Consider the following 18,612-nt stretch of genomic DNA (forward strand, 5'->3'; position numbering starts at 1 on the left):
CAGGAAAGCCGATGTGTATACGTGGTGGCGAAGAGGGAAATCCCTGTCCGGAATCGAACTCCAGACGTCCGCCCTGCACCCCGTCAATATACTGACTAAACTATCTTGGACCATAAAAATCAATGTACACGTAGTTCAAATACAGAAGCTAAATTCTTGAGAAGAATTCAGAAAATGTTAAAATCAAACACCAGGATATGGCCTCTGATACGATCAACACGTACTGGTGCCCGATCATTAACAAAATGTCATTTTGAAAGCAACAGTGACTGATATTTTCACTGCTGCAGCTGATGAGTTTTGTCCGTGACGTTATGTCTGGTGCTAGGTCGAGATGACACATTGATTAGTTGTCTGGAAGCAGCAGTTCAATGACCTTTCCCACCCCCCAGCACTGTCTGGCGAGTTCTGAAAACCTGTCGACCCTTAGAGAATACGATTTCACGCAGTCCCTCCTACGTGGGAGACGTGTACGAGTATTTAACACACTTTATTTTTTAAGATTTTAGGTGGTCACGATGGTAAAAAATCATGTTGTGGTGTTCTCCGTAATGACATACGCAATGGTGGGTTCGTATCCTTCAATCGTCAGGGCTTTCTACTCTGCAGATCGATACAACATTAATTTAGTACTGGCTAAATTAATATCGGGCATTTAGCCGTGAAATGTTGAACTAGAAACCGACTTACCTCTGACTCCATCACCGGGGCCGATGTCAAGAACATCGCCACAGAAGACCGCTGTGTATTTATTCGTAGTGTAAGCTTCAAATCGAACATCAATTCAATACATCGTCCCCTCTATTCCTCTGTATATGTTCTGTATGGGTGCGAAACTTTGTCTCTGACATTAAGGGAGGAACATAGACTGACGGTGTTTGAGAACGGGATGTTGAGGAGAATATTTGGACCGAAGAGAGATGAAGTGACAGGAGGTTGAAGAAAACTGCACAAAGAGCTTCATAACTTGTACTCTTCTCCAAGTATAATTACAATGATCAAGTCAAGGAGGATGAGATGGGCAGGTCATATAGCACGAATGGGGAGACGAGGAATGCGTATAGGGTATTGGTGGGAGAGCCAGAAGGAAAGACACCACAGGGAAGACCAAAGCGTAGGTGGGTGAACAATATTAGAATTGATCTTACGAAAGATAGGATGGGATGGTATGAATTGGATAGATCTGGCTCAGGATAGGGTCCAGTGGAGGGCTCTTGTGAACACGGTATGAACCTTTGGGTTCCATAAAATGCTGGTAAATTCTTGAGTAGCTGCAGAATTGGCGGCTCCTCCAGAAGGGCTCAGCTCCATGAGTTAGTAAGTAAGTCCTCTGTATACAATCGACCATCCTATCCTCAATAAAGCTAAATACTGGTGGTTCTTGTTAAAGAGGGCGAGTGAACAATACGGCAAAATACATGTGTAATTTGGAGGCCGTAATTGTCTGTCCGCTCGGATGTTTCGTCTGCCAAACCACAAAGGAGGCCTGGATATACTTTTGCAGGACTACAGATATAAAACAAATTACAAATTTTGTCGCTATCGGTCGTCCAACATCATTTATTTCCGTTTAACTCTGAGGTATAATTTCTCTCAAAAATGACTCTTCGTGCAAAAATAAACCAGCAAGTAACGTAAAATGAGCATATATTAAAATCTGTCATCGTCATGTGAAGCATCCTTCACCGTGATGTATATAGCATGCAACAGAAGCAACAGCACATGCATCAACAGATTTGAGTATGCAAGAAACGGACTTCAACTGTAATGGGGTTATGAAATCGAAGAGAATGCAGTTGACAGTGCATGTACTGTACTACAAATGGAACAAATGTATTAATGATTAAGTCCACTGTAAAGAATATTCATTGAAAAACTGATAGTTATTCAACTGGTCAATAAATCCCCCAGGAACGACAAGAATCAATACCATGTTCACAAAGTCCCCTAATTGGGCCCTATCCTGAACCAGTCTAGCATATCCTGCAAATAAGCCTACCTTGAAATTCAGTTTCTACAAAACTCATTATGCTATTCTCTCCCCCCGCCCCTCAATGACTTTCATTTTGCGCCGGCTTACAAGAATTGTGTAAGAATTTTTATTTCTCCCTTTGTTTAGTCACCCTTATAATATTAAGTAACCGGTTACAGTAGCCGCGCGGTCTAAGGCATGAACTGTCTTCTCTCGCTGGAACGCTGGGATCGTGGGTTCGAATATCACTCATGGCATGGGTGTCTGTGTGTGCGTTTATTGTGTCTGTGTTGTCCTGTGTTTAGGTAGCGGTCTTGCAACAGGCTGATCACTCGTCCAAGGAATCCTACTGTCTGTGAAAAACGATTACGGAACTGAACAAGGGGCCTGGGCCCTGAATGGTCTGGAAAAGACACTGGGGTGGGGGGGGAATATTATATATATATATATATATATTATGTAAAGAGGGGGACTGGAAGTAATGACATTCCTGGTTATTTTATTTTTATTTCCTCCTCTTATTTCGTCCTGTTTGCGCCAGAATATTATCTTCGGCACTTTGCCCTAGAGCGTCCCCATTCCATGAACATCGCCTCACCAATACGAATATCGCAACAATTGCACCATCCTGGTCTTACTGGCTAGGCCCCCCATACACACACAGTTTGGCCTTCCGATCGACCTTACAGGCAAAACTGTGACAGTTTACCCCCTCCCTTTCCTCCCCATACACGCGCAGATAAAGCGGCAGGCTTCATGCCACAGTCAGTCTTCCAGCCTATAATGTTGAGTCACACACGTCCCGTGCTATTGTCCTGCAGGCAGAACTGACGGACTGACGGGTTTCCCACAGACCAACAGTCCAAACGATTGGTCGGCCGCACCACACACGTCAGTTTTGCCTTTCAGTCTTCAACTGTGCAGGCCGAACTGTGTGTATGGGGGCCCTAATACAGGGAGCCGTTTCAGCAGGCATTCGTATCTCCGCTCCTGCTGATAGGATTCCCGGTATCCACTCAGTCACTTGCTTTGCTACCAGTCCAGCGTTTTTAACCCCTTCAGAACGAAGCACGAACCTTTTTGTTTTTACTCCTGTGGAAGCACTGGTCGGCCCCGGGGCTGAGCTGCGCATCCTCCAAATTGACGCAATTTGTTTAGTGGAACCTCTTCTCTAGGCAGCCCACCAGACGCAGTTCTTTATACTGTAGAAGCTCACCAGCACTGCACTGCACACCACGTAATGGTGCAGACCCACTGTTCGTTCACGTGAAGTCGTGCCAATCATTTGTTAACAAACACATGGAAAAGGCCACGCGCCGTAGCTCAAGCGGTTAGTCGCTGACTTCCCACCGCGGCAGCCCGGGTTCGATCCCGGGTCTGGTCAAGTGGGATTTGTGGTGGCCAAAGTGGCGCTGGGGCGAGTTTTCAACGAGTACTTCCGTTTCCCCGGCCAATCTTCATTCCACAAAATTCTCCAACATCATAATCACCCGGGGCAGGCTACAATAGGCCAATCAGTGGCCGCCGTGCCGCGTTGACCCAGGTGGACTCCCCCCCCCCCCCCACTAAGCGAATTTGATGCATAACGCCGTGCAGTCTAATGAAGGTGAGACGACGTTTCAAAGGAACATATCACCTCCGTTTTCAGGGTCGCTGCCACCCGATTTCACGCTGGTTTCCTGCTCGCCTTATTCTTCGACCCTGCAGACGGAAGCGATATGTTCCTCTGAAACGTCGGTTCACTTTCAACGGGCTACATGGTGTTATATCCCAAACGATAGTACTCTTCCTAAACACAGCTTTAGGAACCTCAAATCCTACATATGGAACCACGTTCTTCAGAATTTACTTATCTTTCAGCAACTTGCGAAATCCCCCACGTTTTATGGATTCTAAAATATCATAGCGTTTTAAATAGTCTTTCACTTGACCATATCCTGAGTCAGATGAATCTACTCCATACGAGTATATTCCAAAATCTATTCTTCAAATCAATGTTAATATGTCAATGTTTATTAAGTATGAAGATGCTCATTATACAATTGTAGTCATTTATTGCAGACGTAAAACTATTCTTCGCACTGCTAATTAACATGAAAGATATTACATTACATTATATACGAGGACTGAACCCGGGCCGCCGCGGTGGGAAGCCAGCGACTAACCGCTTGAGCAATGGCGCGGCCTTAAAGGGTAATAATGGGACCAACAGAATATTGCACCATGATATTCCTGCCCAAACCATCACAGAACCTCCCCCTCCCTTGTGTTGCCATAAATGAACAGCAGTTTCATTTATGGCAACACAAGCAAGGGTTCGGTTGAAAAACAAAATCTGATCGTTTCAGTGGGCCTGACGCCAAGACGAAATGACCGACGGTAAACCGCGAATAGTGAAGTAACTCGACTGAGTATGACTTCATGGTAATAATTTATGTTCAGGAGACATGCGGCTCGAATATCGATCAAGCTGCTAGATACTGTTAATGTGGTTTTATTTGATCTCTCCAGGCAAATCCCGGGATATGCCTTCAAACATGCTACGACCACCCCCTTCTAAACCCTTACTTCCTCACCCTTCATCGCCATCTTCCGTTTCATTTCTAAACGGTTGCATTTCGAAGAGCGTGGTTAAATATTAACATAAGAATCGATCAATATGCCGTTCGTATTGAGTAAATCTCATTTGCTGTTGACAAATTTTATCAACAGGCGATACCTCAAGTTTACTCTCTACAGCTTATAAAAACGCTTTTATTCAAAAGCTGTGCAACGTATGGAGATACAGACCCTACTATGTTTCAGGATCAGCTACTCTACAATACGCATTTTTTCCTAGGAATGCGGTTGGTTGCTTGGTTAATGGGTGCAGAAGTTTCCTGAATGAATGTGGCAACATGACCGATTCATTACTTCACTTCACTAGCACAATGTCCGCTTTTTATGTACAGCTGATGTATAATATGATTAGGAATTCTGATTTACAAGTTGATAAGAGTACAGTTCACGAATATGTGGAAATATGTGCGCAACATATACATCTCTAAACAAGAAACTGTCGGTCACGGTAGCCAAGAGGTAGCATGTACTGTTTTCGCTCGCTTGAAAGCCGGGATCGTTCTTTCGAATCTCACACAAGGCATGGATGTTGGTGTGTGTATATATTTATTCTGTGTTTGTGTTGTCCTGTGTTTAGGTAGAGGCCTTGTGACGAGCTGATCACCCGTCCAAGGAGTCATACCGTCTGTAAAATGATCATGAAACTGAGAATTCAGCCCTATGCTCCAAAGTGGGAGCAAGAGAAAAAACAAGAAAATAGCAGGTGAAAATGCTTTTACTACTCTGATCACCATCATGAACTGACTTTAAGGCAACAGAAGTTTCCATGAGAAGCTGGTAGTGTCTCAAATGGTCAATAACCCCCACCCCCTATGGAAGTATAAGTTCATTACCGTATGCAAAATAACTCCACACTGTGGCCCGTCCTAAGGCAGATGAATTACAAATCCGAACATCTTATACAAAAACAAACTCCGTGGCCTGTAGTCCGCAAGCGAACTACACCGACCGAGCGACCGCCGCTTGTCGAAGTTAGTGCCAGCTTTTGCGGTTAGAGGGTGTCACGTGGTCAGCGCAACAGATCCCCACTGCCGTTAATCTCGGTTTTCTAGACCGGAGCCGTTATTTCCTTGAAATGGCTCCTCAATTATCCTCAGGAGGCTGAGTAGACCCCGTTCCAGATAATCTAGTAGCGCCGGGAATCGAACCTGGGACCTCTGGCTCTGTAGCCAGGAACGCTGACCACTAGACAACAGAGGCGGTCTCGGAACATCTTATGCACAACATAATCGGTTAGAGCTTTAACTTCAACAGGTAACGTCAAAACGAAGATACTTCTCGGACACGAATATAGAGAAATTCATGAATGTTTTCTTTATAATAATAGTAATAACAACATTTCCGTCTGTGTGATTCGCCTTTCATGAAATTCACTTTCACATACAGAATTATCCACAATACGATATTCGCCACTTTCTTCTAACCTTGACCTTGACGTAGATATCAGCCTTATCTTCTTGTCTTCCCGACAGTGAGTTGTTGCGACGCGTCTCTTTTTAGCCATTACAAAAAATAGCAATGTCTGTCTGTATGCTAAAGCTAAGTGTAAAATGTCTATCAAGCTCTCAGCGTAAGTAATCAACATATCAAATCCAAGGTACAGAAAGAGTGAACTAACCTGAAGAAGGGAAATTTTGTATCGAAATTTTGTAAGTTTAGTTTAAGATTTTCTAATATCTATTATTACTTTTTTTGTTTCCTGGAAACAAATACAGGGCAGTGTAAACAATTTGGCCAAGAAGAAAGCAGTCTTCTGGGATTTGGCACCGTGTATATGTGGTGTTAACCGACGTTTCGGAGGAACGTATCGCCCCCATCTTCAGGGTTGAAGAGAAAGTATAAGTAAATCTGCAAGCGACAACACCGTGAGACACNCAGATTTACTTATACTTTTTCTTCAACCCTGAAGATGGGGGCGATACGTTCCTCCGAAACGTCGGTTAACACCACATATACACGGTGCCAAATCCCAGAAGACTGCATTCTTCATAGTCACCGCCGTGAAAGCCTCAAATCTTACATTGATAGAATTTGTTTGGTTCTTTCATTCGGTTAACAGAGACTTTACGTGGTTTGATACGGGGTTACAAACAATCGCATATCATTTTTCGTGTCTGTTGGCGGACCTTCCTTTATATTCCCCTTGCTTCCCTATACACTAGCATTAGAGAGTTTTCCTTGTTTCCTAAAGAAAGGTAGGTTTGTGGTACGTAGCATGTCAGTAATCTGCTGCTCTTAATAACTTCTGGCAGGTATTCAAGAAACCATGCATAAACAACATGCCGCCAGAAACCACTCCAATCTTGGCGAAGTCTACTGCGGTATTTACTTTTCCTACCAAGAATACGCGTATTACCAACACGGGTGTCATGAGAACTAGTGAGAGGGATTACCAACATAACCTCGGTAAGAACTAGTGAGAACATAGCAACGTACAACTAGAAATTTCGTGTGATAACAGATCTCCGAAAAATGGAAACTTTCGTGTAGCCAATGTTTCTGTAGTGCCTGTATATAACATTAATCCGCGTTCAGTGCATCTCTTGTAACCATGCCATGAAGCATTCTCAGTGGCGGATGGAGGAAGGAGCTCTACACACAGAGTAGTTACAAATATGAAGACTATGCAAAGGGAGGAAGCCGACAAGGGGTGGTCCTCCAGCTTGAGGATTGGGCAGGAGCTGACAATTCCTCACCATAAAAGAACAGCATGTTAAGAAATGCTACACAGAGCACAAGACTTGGATAGAGGGACACGAGATTCTGCACTTCGATTGTCTGTTGTCTGCATGTCAGATCACTGGAAATGGTAGCATTCGTGGGAATGCAGGAAGTCTTGGATGACCTAGGCGTAGATGAGAGGCTAATTTTAAAACTGGATCTGAAAGAAACAATGAGAAGCTGTGGACTAGATTCATCTGTTTTCGGAGTAGGGACCGATGGAGGAGTATGCTCCTGTTAACACGGCAATGAATATTTTGCTTCCAAAATATGAGGGGGATTTCTTGCCTAACTCAGTAAGCATTAGCTCCCAAAGAAGTATATGATATACAGAATTACTTCGTTAATAGTTAGTTGGTATGTCAGTACAGTAGTTTTGTAACACAACAGTAACGCCACGCGAAATGTATAATTGCCTTTGAGTGCGATCCGGTAGTTAGTGAACCCTTGGGGCTATGTATCTGAAATGTCTTGCGGAGAGATCACAAGTGTGCCTACAAATTTACTTAAACTTTTTTTTTCACGTAAAAAAATTACGAACAAGGCGATAGTGAGAAATTTTTAGATTATGTAAGGCATCGAGACTGGGCCAATGACGGCTCTTGGTAAGACGACAGACAATAAACCACCACGCCCCATAAATGGCAGGGAATTTGACTACCTAAACGACTATCAGTTTCCAAAGAAACTATCTGCTCACCACAGCTACTCGTATTATAATCGCAAAGAACACATGTTATCCAGGTTCCAGCTTTTGTGGCGCCTATTTTTTATTCCCTTGAGGAGCCGGCATAGCGCAGTTGATATAGCGACTGGCTACGGACTGGACGGCCAAGGGGTCGGAGTTCGAGTCCCGGTAAGGTTTAGAATTTTCTCTTCCCCACGTCGTCCAGAACGGCTCTGGGGAGCACCCAGCCTACTATCCAATGGGTACCGGGGGCTCTTTCCCCTGGGGTAGAGCGGCCGGGGCGTGAAGATCACGCTCACGCACCTCCAGCTATTGTCGATATGAAGAAAACGTGGTTCTATACATACACTCACCCATGTGCTCACGTTAAAGCGCTTCATTAGCTAAGCAGAGAGCTAACCTTTACCTTTTTGCCTTTAGTTTTTATTCGCAGTGCACAAAAGGCGCATCACCTGTTTCTGCATTACAATTTTCCCACTTGACAGCAGTAGCAACCCATCTACGAAGCGATGGGGAGTGTTTCGGGAAATTTATTAACCACGTCGGAGCCAGGGACCAGGCAGGAATGCCTGCCAGAGCGAAGTGCAACACTGGCTGGCTGATGATGCGAACCAGACCACTACAAAGGGGGGGGGGGTGCTCGCATAATAAATATATGTTAGGCTTCAAAGATGACAGAAAATTTTATGAGACTTTTATCTGACGCTACCGCGGTTCGACTAAAGGCGTGCGGAAGTTACAAAGATGCAATTATGTCGCTTATCTAAGAGCTTATACGTACTTGCGCTTCACTCTTTTTGTGGCGCAACTAACAGCTGACCACGGCATAAGAATGGCAGGCGACTGTTGTGACTAGATTTTCGTGGAAAAGGGGACTGGCCACCTCGGAATTAGTAACGAGAGCTAGTGCAACGGAAGAAAGCACGGCAGCCTCCCTACTTGCTAGTTGTCCGCTTGCCGATCTCAGTGGCCGAGCGGTCTAAGGCATGAACCGTCTTCGCCTCCTCAAACACTGGAATCGTGGGTTCGAATCCCTCTCAAGGAACGGATGTCTGTGAGCGTATATTCTGTGTCTGTTTTGTCCTGTGTGTAGGTAGAGGCCTTGCGACGGTATGACCCCCCGTCCAAGGAGTCCTGCTGTGTGTGTATAGAATTAAGAAACTGAAGAAAAGAAAACGTTAGAGGTACAACAAAGAACTGTAGAGCCATAGTTAGATAGTTGGCTGCTTTCCTGCCTAATTAACGAGCACACTGTGTAATCCTCCTCGAATCAATCAGGTTAAGAATAGAGTTGCATAGCAGGGCGTTCCTCTTTATTATTCCCTCCTCTACAGTTATTTCGTATCTGGCTCTATGAGCACTTTGTCCACACAACTTCCCGAAAGTGATAGAAATCTTGGGGCACGCAAAAATATCATGTAGGAAGGTACATCCGTGGCCAACGGCTAGCAGTCACTCCAGCTGTCTGTTACATACACACGTATATGGCACTTTTCTATTCGTGGGGTCCGCAGGATGGGCGTGAGTTCATTCGGTACGCCGGCCGCTACTATACCAGCTCCATTTTGTTCACCACAAATTCCACATAACCTGACCTGGTACCGAACTCGGGCCGCCAGGGTGGGAAGGCGGCAACCAACCGCCTCGCACGGCCTTCTCTGACGTGTAACACTAAAAATAAACATAACCCGGCATTTCTGTCTCAATCATACCACTGTCACCGTTCGTGTTTCCTGTCCCATGTGACGACAGTATGAACATGCAAAATGAAAGTGTACAGGAAGACGTTACTGTCAAGGCAGCCTATTATCCAGGCACTCAACTAGAGGGACTGAGGAACTCCACGAAACCTCATTTTTAGACAGCTGGCACTCCACCTCAGAATCGAAATTCTATAAGCACCTGCTGGGTTTCTTGATTGATTCTCAATTACTTAATGATGCTGTTTCAACTTCAGAGGTTACAAGGCATGTAGCAAGATGGGAGGATTTTTACGAATTATGTGTAAGAAGTACAGACTTAGAAGGATGCGAAGGGCTGACGAAATTGAGGAAATTAAAGCAATACCGAAGTATGAGAAGCATGTAACCTACCAAGATTCGAAACGGGTACCTCCCGAATGCGAATCTACCGCATACTCTTCGGTCCTTTCGGTTCGCAATAGTTTCAAGCAAAATTTACGAATTTGTATCAAGGGAAAACGTACGGGCACTGACATAGTCCTATCCCTATATATTTGGAAAGTGACCTTTGCATTGTTGTTGGATATCCTGCTTCGTAAGAAAATACATGAAAACTTTGTACGTCTGGCATATTAAAAGCTGTCTTTACTCGGTCAAAGTATACAAATACCAAATGACGACTCACCCCAAACATGGAGTCATCACGACCTGAGTTTGGGGTTACTGACATGACACCTATTAGTTCCCTTACTAATAACAAGCAGACCGGTCAGACTGCCGTCATATATTCCGGCCCCATAGCACTGAACCTGGCTGACAGCGTGGCAATACCGTCTGGTCTCTTGTTTATTCCTCGGGTTTTAAATCCAAGGAACTTTCACTTTCAGCAACTGCAGGCCTAAGGCACTCAGGAAACTGACCAATGCATGATTGTCTGCAAACGGGATCTAAACTGAGGCGATCTGAGACTGTGACGCGCATGCTGGAAATATCCCTTTCGTATTTCGGTGGGGGCCTGCTACAATTAACGAGGTTTCTAGTGATTTTACTCGCGCCATCTTGACAACTGCAAAACTGAGTTTGAAACAGGCCACGACAGTTTTCTCGCACATCCTCATTGAACTTAATGAGTGTTAAAATTGTGAACGTTAACTTAATTTAACTGACATGTTCTACACGTAAAACTGGCTCACAATACGTCTCACACAACAACTGCTTATTATTAATTCGTTTCATCAAACGGGTTGGCGTAAACGCTGACTCGTGTTCGGAAGGTGCTCGGCTCGAATATCGGCCACCGCACCGGCTATCAGGATTGCTATTTTTCGTGGTTTTTGTCAGTATCTCCCACTACATCATCTATACATTCGACAGTGTCGATATTGAAAGCGTTGTCAAATAACCCATACATAAACATTTTCACGAAAGAACTGAAGAAGCTCCGTCAGTTTTATTCTCCACTACACCAAGGAGGATCTTGCTTTCCGCTGAGTAACCGCATGCAAACTGGCTCCTGAAGAGTACCGACACGCTCTCCCCCCCATGTACACACCTATGTATATGTACAAGGATTTTGCTGCGATGTCCTTATTCTGTCCCCAAAGCGTTCAGGTTCATTGTTGTTAGCAGCAGTTACGTAAAGAACGGGCCGCGCCATAGCTCAAGCGGTTAGTCGCTGGCTCCCCACCGCGGCGGCTCGGGTTCGATCCCGGGGTATGGTCAAGTGGGATTTGTGGTGGACAAACTGGCGCTGGGGTGGGTTTTATCCGAGTACTTCGGTTTCGCCTGCCAATCTTCATTCCACCAAATTATCCATCATCATAATCACCTGGGGCAGGTACAATAGGCCAATCAGTGGCCGCCGTGCCGAGTGGACCCAACTGGACTCCCCCCCCCCATTATGTGAATTAAAAAAAAATTACGTAAAGAACCATCATTCATTCAGAATGGCGGACTAGATATCTGCAGAAAACAAATTTTCGTTGTCGCTGGCAGCGCGGAGAGTCAGTGACATCATTTTTCGTGCATAAGAGTCGCTCTCTTGTGGGAGTCTCAAACTGCACTGCGATGGCAATTGTTTCCTTCGAAGGTTCAATTAATGTGTTCCACACGAAATGGCGCAGAATGTGCGCGGATGCTCAGTAAAGATGTCACAAAATATGTATAAAAAGGCGTGTTTCGTGGTAATGTTCAAATAATACACATTAGCGATATTTCTGGAGTGTGTCAGTACTTATTCTGTATTTAAGGAATTTTTCAGCCTCTGACTGTTAACAACTGGTAAAGCTGTGAGTGAAACAATTATCTGTTATTTGGTGCTGAACTAGATAACTCACTCAGATTCTCTGTTCCCAGCTCAAAACAACGAGTTGTCGGGTTTATCTCCAGAGGAAAGTTGTTTCTTACTGGCAACATTACCGGGCAAAAACTTCCAAGAGCGGCACCGCTTAGCGTATGTGACTTCTCTATCACATCTGGGTATTTTAGCATGCATGTAGTGTTTCTCTAGAACTGTTCAAATTATTGAGGTTAGACTCTTTGACTGGGCTTGATTCGCACAATTTCCTTATGACATTTCAACGGGCTTTGTGTGTATAAACTGTATATGATTTCTTGACGCCCTAATAATATGGGACTACTACGGTTAATTTCGAATGTACTGACGAAGAAAAATTAACGTGAAATTATTACACGGATCTTGGAAAAACAGGAAGTTAGGATGTGGACTGGGTTCATCTCACTCGAATTGGGAGGAAGTTGCGGGCTATTGTGGACACTGGACTTTCGGTCCCATAAAAGGCGGAGAAGTTCTTGAGAAACGGTTATCAGCACCTGCCTTTCCATATGAAGTATCAGGTAGACGTACGGACTGAAATGAAATCAGTTACCCTAATGACGGGTAAGAGGTGGATACTATGCGAAGTGTTGATGTAAATACTTTTTCATATCAGGATTACTGGGACTTTGTACTTTATCCGGTATTCTATAAAACACGAAAGAACAAGTTTCGCAAACTGGAGCCGTTTCCGTCCTCGGTGAATGAAGTTAGTTCTTTCTAACGCGCCCAACAGAATGTGTGTGTCCCACCCCTCACCTGAGGCCGGAAACAGACCCAGTTTCCGAAATAGCGTTCTTTTGTGTTTTCTAGGAATAATGGACGAAGGACAAAGTCCAAAAACCCAGTAATCATGAGTGTTATACGCCATCGTCAGAACCAGATTTTGAAATATAACCAGCAATTATTTCTTTAAAAATAACCCACAAAAATTTGAATTTAACGGCTGCAAGTAGTTATAAAGTTTCTTTCGAGTCTTTGTGTTTTCCCCCGTCTTTTGAAATAACTGCTTGTTACATATGAAATACGACACTGTCTTTCGCACAACAAATCGAAATGTTACAGACTTTACTTTGCTGGGTGTTGGAAAGCTGAACTTATATCTGTGATATTTTGGATCTGGAAGTAAGTGGTCTGTTATTTGGCGGTAAATTATCTAGAAATGGTTTCTGATAATTTTCTGTCTGTGAAGTTTTTCTACTTTATTTGTTCATATGCAGGTATTTTGATACGATGAAATCCAAGTCGTACATCTGTGAGTTAAACATTCATGCAGCCACAGCAAATATTTTTTTTGTTCACAAATGTGGCTATAACAATTGCTTTACTTCAAAAGCTCTCTTTTAGGCATAGGCTGCAGCAGTACTTGAGCCTGTCAGGACGGGATAAATGAATCCGTCAAATGCAGTTTGTTCCCATCCATCAAATTATTCCTCCTCCTCAGCAATTAAATGCAGAGACGGCACTCGGTGATGTTAATACGATATAAAACTCCGAAACATGAGGATTGTAGACCTATCAAGAAGGCTGATAGGCTGAGAAGAGTTCGTTCAATTCTCGGCAAAGGCAATGACTATTTCTGGGGCCTCCCACACCACTTACGTGTGGGCCACTTCATTTGTGGCCCGCGAATAACAATGTGATGGATTTTCCAGGATCATTTTAAAGAACCGACGCCTTCATAATTAAACATAAATCTGACAAGTACTTACTAGCTGTAAGCGATGCAGCTGCCGATATAGACGCCGTTCTTCCCCTGGACGCTGCAGAGTTGCCCGATGCCACGACCCCGTACTGCTGCAGTGTGGACCCTGTGTCGTAGTTTCCCCAGAGCGCCGTATTGCTGACCGAAGAGTCCGCTGAGGGGCTGTTACTCAAATAATTGAGAGACGGGGTGTGGGCCGGCGCCGGGGCGGGAGAATACGGAGACGCCCGGTGCGCCATGCCGCTACTCGTGAAACCTGGCAGCGACACTGTACCATGCGCCGTGACCCCGCTCGACGCTGAACTGAATCGTTGAGAAAATGCGGGAAGAGCAGTTGGTGTGTGCTTGGGACTCGATGTGTAGTCCTCGGTGGAACCCAGCGACACTGTGCATTAGAATTTAAAATAATTGCATTATGGTACATAATGGCTCCTAGCTTATTTTCTACCAAAGCTCTTTGCTGGATACCATCCTCGGTCAATTCAATCCATTATAGTACTATGAGATATTCAAGCTGTAGTTAGACAAATATTTACGAAATGCCTAACGCCCCATTTCAAATCATCCGTCCGAAACTGGGCGTAACACAACACAGATCAATTACATTAAGACGGCGTTAACACGTCACAAAACTGAGAGAGGAAATTTAACGAACAATGTAAGGCAGTTCATAAACTTACAAATAGTCGACTGAAAAATGAATACATCATAAGGAGAATGCAAACTGATGTTTCGGAGGAACGTATTGCCTCCACTTTCAGGATCACACAATAAGCCAAGCGTTACATCCATAAAGACAACTCATCAGTCAGCGCCGAATTTCACATCTGGCAGGCTAAGAGGAACGAGGATAAAGGAAGATTGTGAAATTCATATTATTCTTCAGGCTTTTCCTCCATTCAACTGTTAGTTCAAACATGAATTCACGGATTAAGTATTGTAACAAAGAGTAATAAACAGAATGACCGACAGACAAGACTAAGGTAAGACGTAATTACTCCAAGCAGCGCAGAAAGTAGCACCGATTCACACTGCAGCACGCGGAACACAGGATTCGTGTCCACAATACTGAAGACGGGGAGATGGACTGGCGAACGAATATCCATCTCCCTCTTGGCCGGGCCATAGCTCAAGCGGTTAGTCGCTGGCTTCCCACCGCGGCGGCCCGGGTTCAATCCCGGGTCTGGTTAAGTGGGATTTGTGGTGGACAAAGTGGCGCTGGGGCAGGTTTTCTCCGAGTACTTCGGTTTCCCCTGCCAATCTTCATTCCACCAACTGCTCCACAATCACCCTCACCTATCATCTTGGGCTGGTACAATATGCCAGAAGTGGCCGCAGTACAAGGGACTTAGTCCCACCCCACTAGCAACAAAAAAAAATCCATCTCCCACGTAGCATTCATACAACTAACACCGATGTCTGGAAAACTTGCATATACGTATAAGCACAAAATAACGAGTCCATATGCTGACTTCTAAAGTCTGCACACCCATAGGATTACAGATGTGGATACAAGAAAAAAATTCCGTGGCCTATAGTCCGCTAGGGAACCACACCGACCGAGCGACAGCCGCTTGTCGGCGAAGTTAGTGCCAACTTTTGCGGATAGAGGGAATCAAGTAGTCAGCCCAACGGATCCCCACGGCCGTTAATCTCGGTTTTCTAGACTGGAGCCGGTATTTCCTTGAAATAGCTCCTCAATTATCCTCACGACGCTGAGTGGACCCCGTTCCTGACCCACTACTTCTCAGAAAATCTTGTAGCGCCGGAATCGAAGCCAGGACCTCTGCCCACTAGACCACAGAGGCGGTTACAAATGTGGATAAGGCATATGAAATGTGGGCTTATATTTCTCAGAATCACAATTATTGCTCGCCAAACGTCGCGGCTGCCTGGTTACTTCTCGTGCTCTGCATGCAATAGGCCTGGAATCCGAATTCGTCCCAGATTTAGGCTGCCCTGGCTATGGTTTTCGCTGTTTTCCTCAGAAACCGGAGAAAATAAAGGGATAATACCATAAAATAAGTCATGACCACTTCTTTACATGTCCTTTCAAATCGGCCATTCACAATCAATGCAAAATTCCTGCTTTACCTTCTCACTGTGTCTCATTAGGTAAGACATGAAAGGAACAAATAACAACTGATAGAAGACTTCCTCGCCGGTCACGGTTGCCGAGCGGTCTAAGGCAAGTAATATCTTCGCTTGCTCGGAAGCCGGGATCGTGGGTTCGAATCCCACTCAGGGCATGGATGTTTAGTTTGTGTCTGTGTGTTTTTCTGTGTTTGTGTATAAGTAGAGGCGTTGCGACGAGCTGATCACCCGCCCAGGTAGTCCTACAGAATGTGTAAGATCTAGAAAAACCGAAGTGAACGAAGACGTTCATGGAGGTAGGCCTAGGACCTCTGGGGCTGTAGTGCCAAGGAAAAGAAAAAGATGACTTCCTCATTAGAAGGCCGGCCAACTGTCGCCATCCAGAAGTATTTATCGGTGTATTATGAGAGCCATAATCAGTTATGGCAAAGTTTCTACTTACACGTATATGGCCCAAATACAGAGCCGTAGCGACATATTTTTATACGTTACAGCAACCTGTACTGCTTCAAACATAAACATGAATCACATTGCCGGATAAAGCACAGATGAAGTTCACCGCCATGAACAACTAAACTTCGGCTATGCAGCACCGAGAGCATATACTGAATTTGGCTCACTGAAAGAATGCCCATAGAGTGCAACATGTGAATGATCAACTTCTGCAGACCATCTACAAAGCAAATGTTACTTTTCATGCAGCACACTTACTTATGAACTTTAACTCTCATTTCCGAAAAAAACATGACACAAAATCTGACCTTCAGAAATATTTAAACTATGACCGCCCCACGGTTTGGGCGTCACTTACTCTCCTCTGTAACCGCTCTCTCTGTATAGTGCCCTTTACGTTGGGTGTCACCTTCTTGTTGTCGCCGTCCCCCTTTACCTTCCTGTTCCTTCACCTGGCTTCCGCCTGCAGCGGCTGTTGCTGATGCTCTTTGCCAAAGGAACACAGGTGAGTTTTCTTACCTCAGAAGGTAGAGATGAGACTATCTCAGGATCTTTTGTACGGGCCTCGCTCAGACAGGGAGGCAGAAGCGTCTAATGATACACTTGCACTTTGCATGTGAGTATAATNTTAATGATAAACTTCTGAAGGCCATTTAAAAAAGAAATGTAACTTTTCATCAAAACTGTGAATTTTATTTCCTAAATTCTGCTCTACGATCTGGTCTCTCCAACTCTTTAAGCCCAAATAAGGTTTCTGGTAGTCCTGAGACCATGTCAGCTCAACGGCTGTCACTCGGCCATACAAGGGATTCTCTTTCAGAAGGTACGGAAGGAGATAGCATAAGAAAAGGAGAAAATTATAATACACACGTGGAATAATGTAAGGAGGAAAGACAACGAAGAGGACAGTGAAAATAAACACACGACTATGGCGTAGAAGAAAAGGAAGTGGGCTTTGTCGTTTTACATTTCTCAGCAAATGGTAATTTTCCCAATGCCTGTGACGTACAAATCGGATGCAACACTTACCTTGAGTTGACCAGAGATTTTGAGAAGTGGCACTCTGTACTGTGACGTCAGATCCATGGCTTGTATTTAGATACTGCATGGCGTGGGGAGGATAGATGGCGCCCCGGGAGAACATCGGACTGCAACAGAGAAGCACACAGCTTGGTGGTTGTGACCTAGTCTACCCAGCAGCCTTCCCATCGCATCACTTGCAGTCCTACACGCTCTCTCTCCTCCTTTGCTTCCCAGCGGCCCTCCTCGTTGACAAAAAGTATGTCCAACACGCTCCTCTATACACGTCGCAAGTGTGAAAGTAAATACACACGAAAAATAGATCAGATAAGAGATTGATCATGAACACACTGCTCCTAAATTACTGAATCCTGGAGGTCAATAGTGGAACGATGCTGCTGACTTCGTATCTAAGGTCTCCGGTTTGAATCCACTTCAGACAACGGATGACGAAGTCAAATAAGACTCATTTCACAGCAGAACGAGACCATGAACAGACCCGTGGGGTGTCAACTGTTTGGTCATGTTTCAAATTATTGCATATAATTTACTTGTGTGGAAGTTCAAATACAGACCTACGTGAACTATACAAGTGTTATAATTTTTGTGTACATAGATGGATAATATTAAAATGATCTCAAAGGAATGTGGTGAAAAGGTTGGGATTGAATTAAAATGGCTCAGGTTTCGATCTACAGAAATCTTTGTCATCCAAACAGTAATGCCTTAGTTTCTGTGTGGATAGGATAATATCACAAGAAGTTCTAGGAAGAAATAATAGCCTACTTTCCTTTCAAAAAACACGAAGCGCACAGAAAATGAAGAAAAAGGGTGTACATAGACGGCAACGGCAATGTGATCTCATACGCCTCCTTGATACGACACGGACCGCACAGAAAAAGAAACAATTTGGAAGGGGGGGGGACAGCAAAGGTTACAACCTTTAACAGGAACGACCAATACGGATTTACAAGGGGACACTCCACAATATATGAATTGTTAAGTATCGTAATGCGCATTACGCAACAAGATATTAACAATATTCGTAAGAAGTTAAGGGAAGAGCTGATAGCCTTTCTTTATTTTTAAAAATATAAAAAGTAGGGTGAAAATGGATGTTAAAGGAATGTAGCGCAAAGTTTTGGCACAAATGGCTCGGGTTTGGGTCTAAAGGCACGGTTTCATTAACGCGGTGATGAATCTTCGCGTTTCTCTAAAGCCAGAATCTGTGACTGAGTTGACTAAGTATTTAGGGTTGTTGGATTTGTGGCTCTCACAGCGGTGGCTACGAAGTGTTCTATCTTCTGGGATATAATGCCATGT

At 44.4% G+C, this 18,612-nt stretch overlaps 1 protein-coding gene across 1 annotated transcript in view; it reads right to left on the bottom strand.

Moving 5' to 3' along the window:
- LOC111875008 (transcription factor GATA-4) overlaps positions 1–18,612 on the bottom strand; it is a 105,136-nt gene that overhangs the window by 48,970 nt on the left and 37,554 nt on the right. The window contains exons 2-3 of the mRNA XM_023871003.2: positions 17,299–17,417; positions 13,730–14,107 (exon numbers count right to left, since the gene is read on the bottom strand). Coding sequence (XP_023726771.1) covers positions 13,730–14,107; positions 17,299–17,417 — 497 coding nt within the window. The remainder of the gene's footprint in view (positions 1–13,729; positions 14,108–17,298; positions 17,418–18,612) is intronic.

This window comes from Cryptotermes secundus, unplaced genomic scaffold (assembly GCF_002891405.2).
Source record: "Cryptotermes secundus unplaced genomic scaffold, Csec_1.0 scaffold973, whole genome shotgun sequence".
Taxonomy (NCBI): Eukaryota; Metazoa; Arthropoda; class Insecta; order Blattodea; family Kalotermitidae; genus Cryptotermes; species Cryptotermes secundus.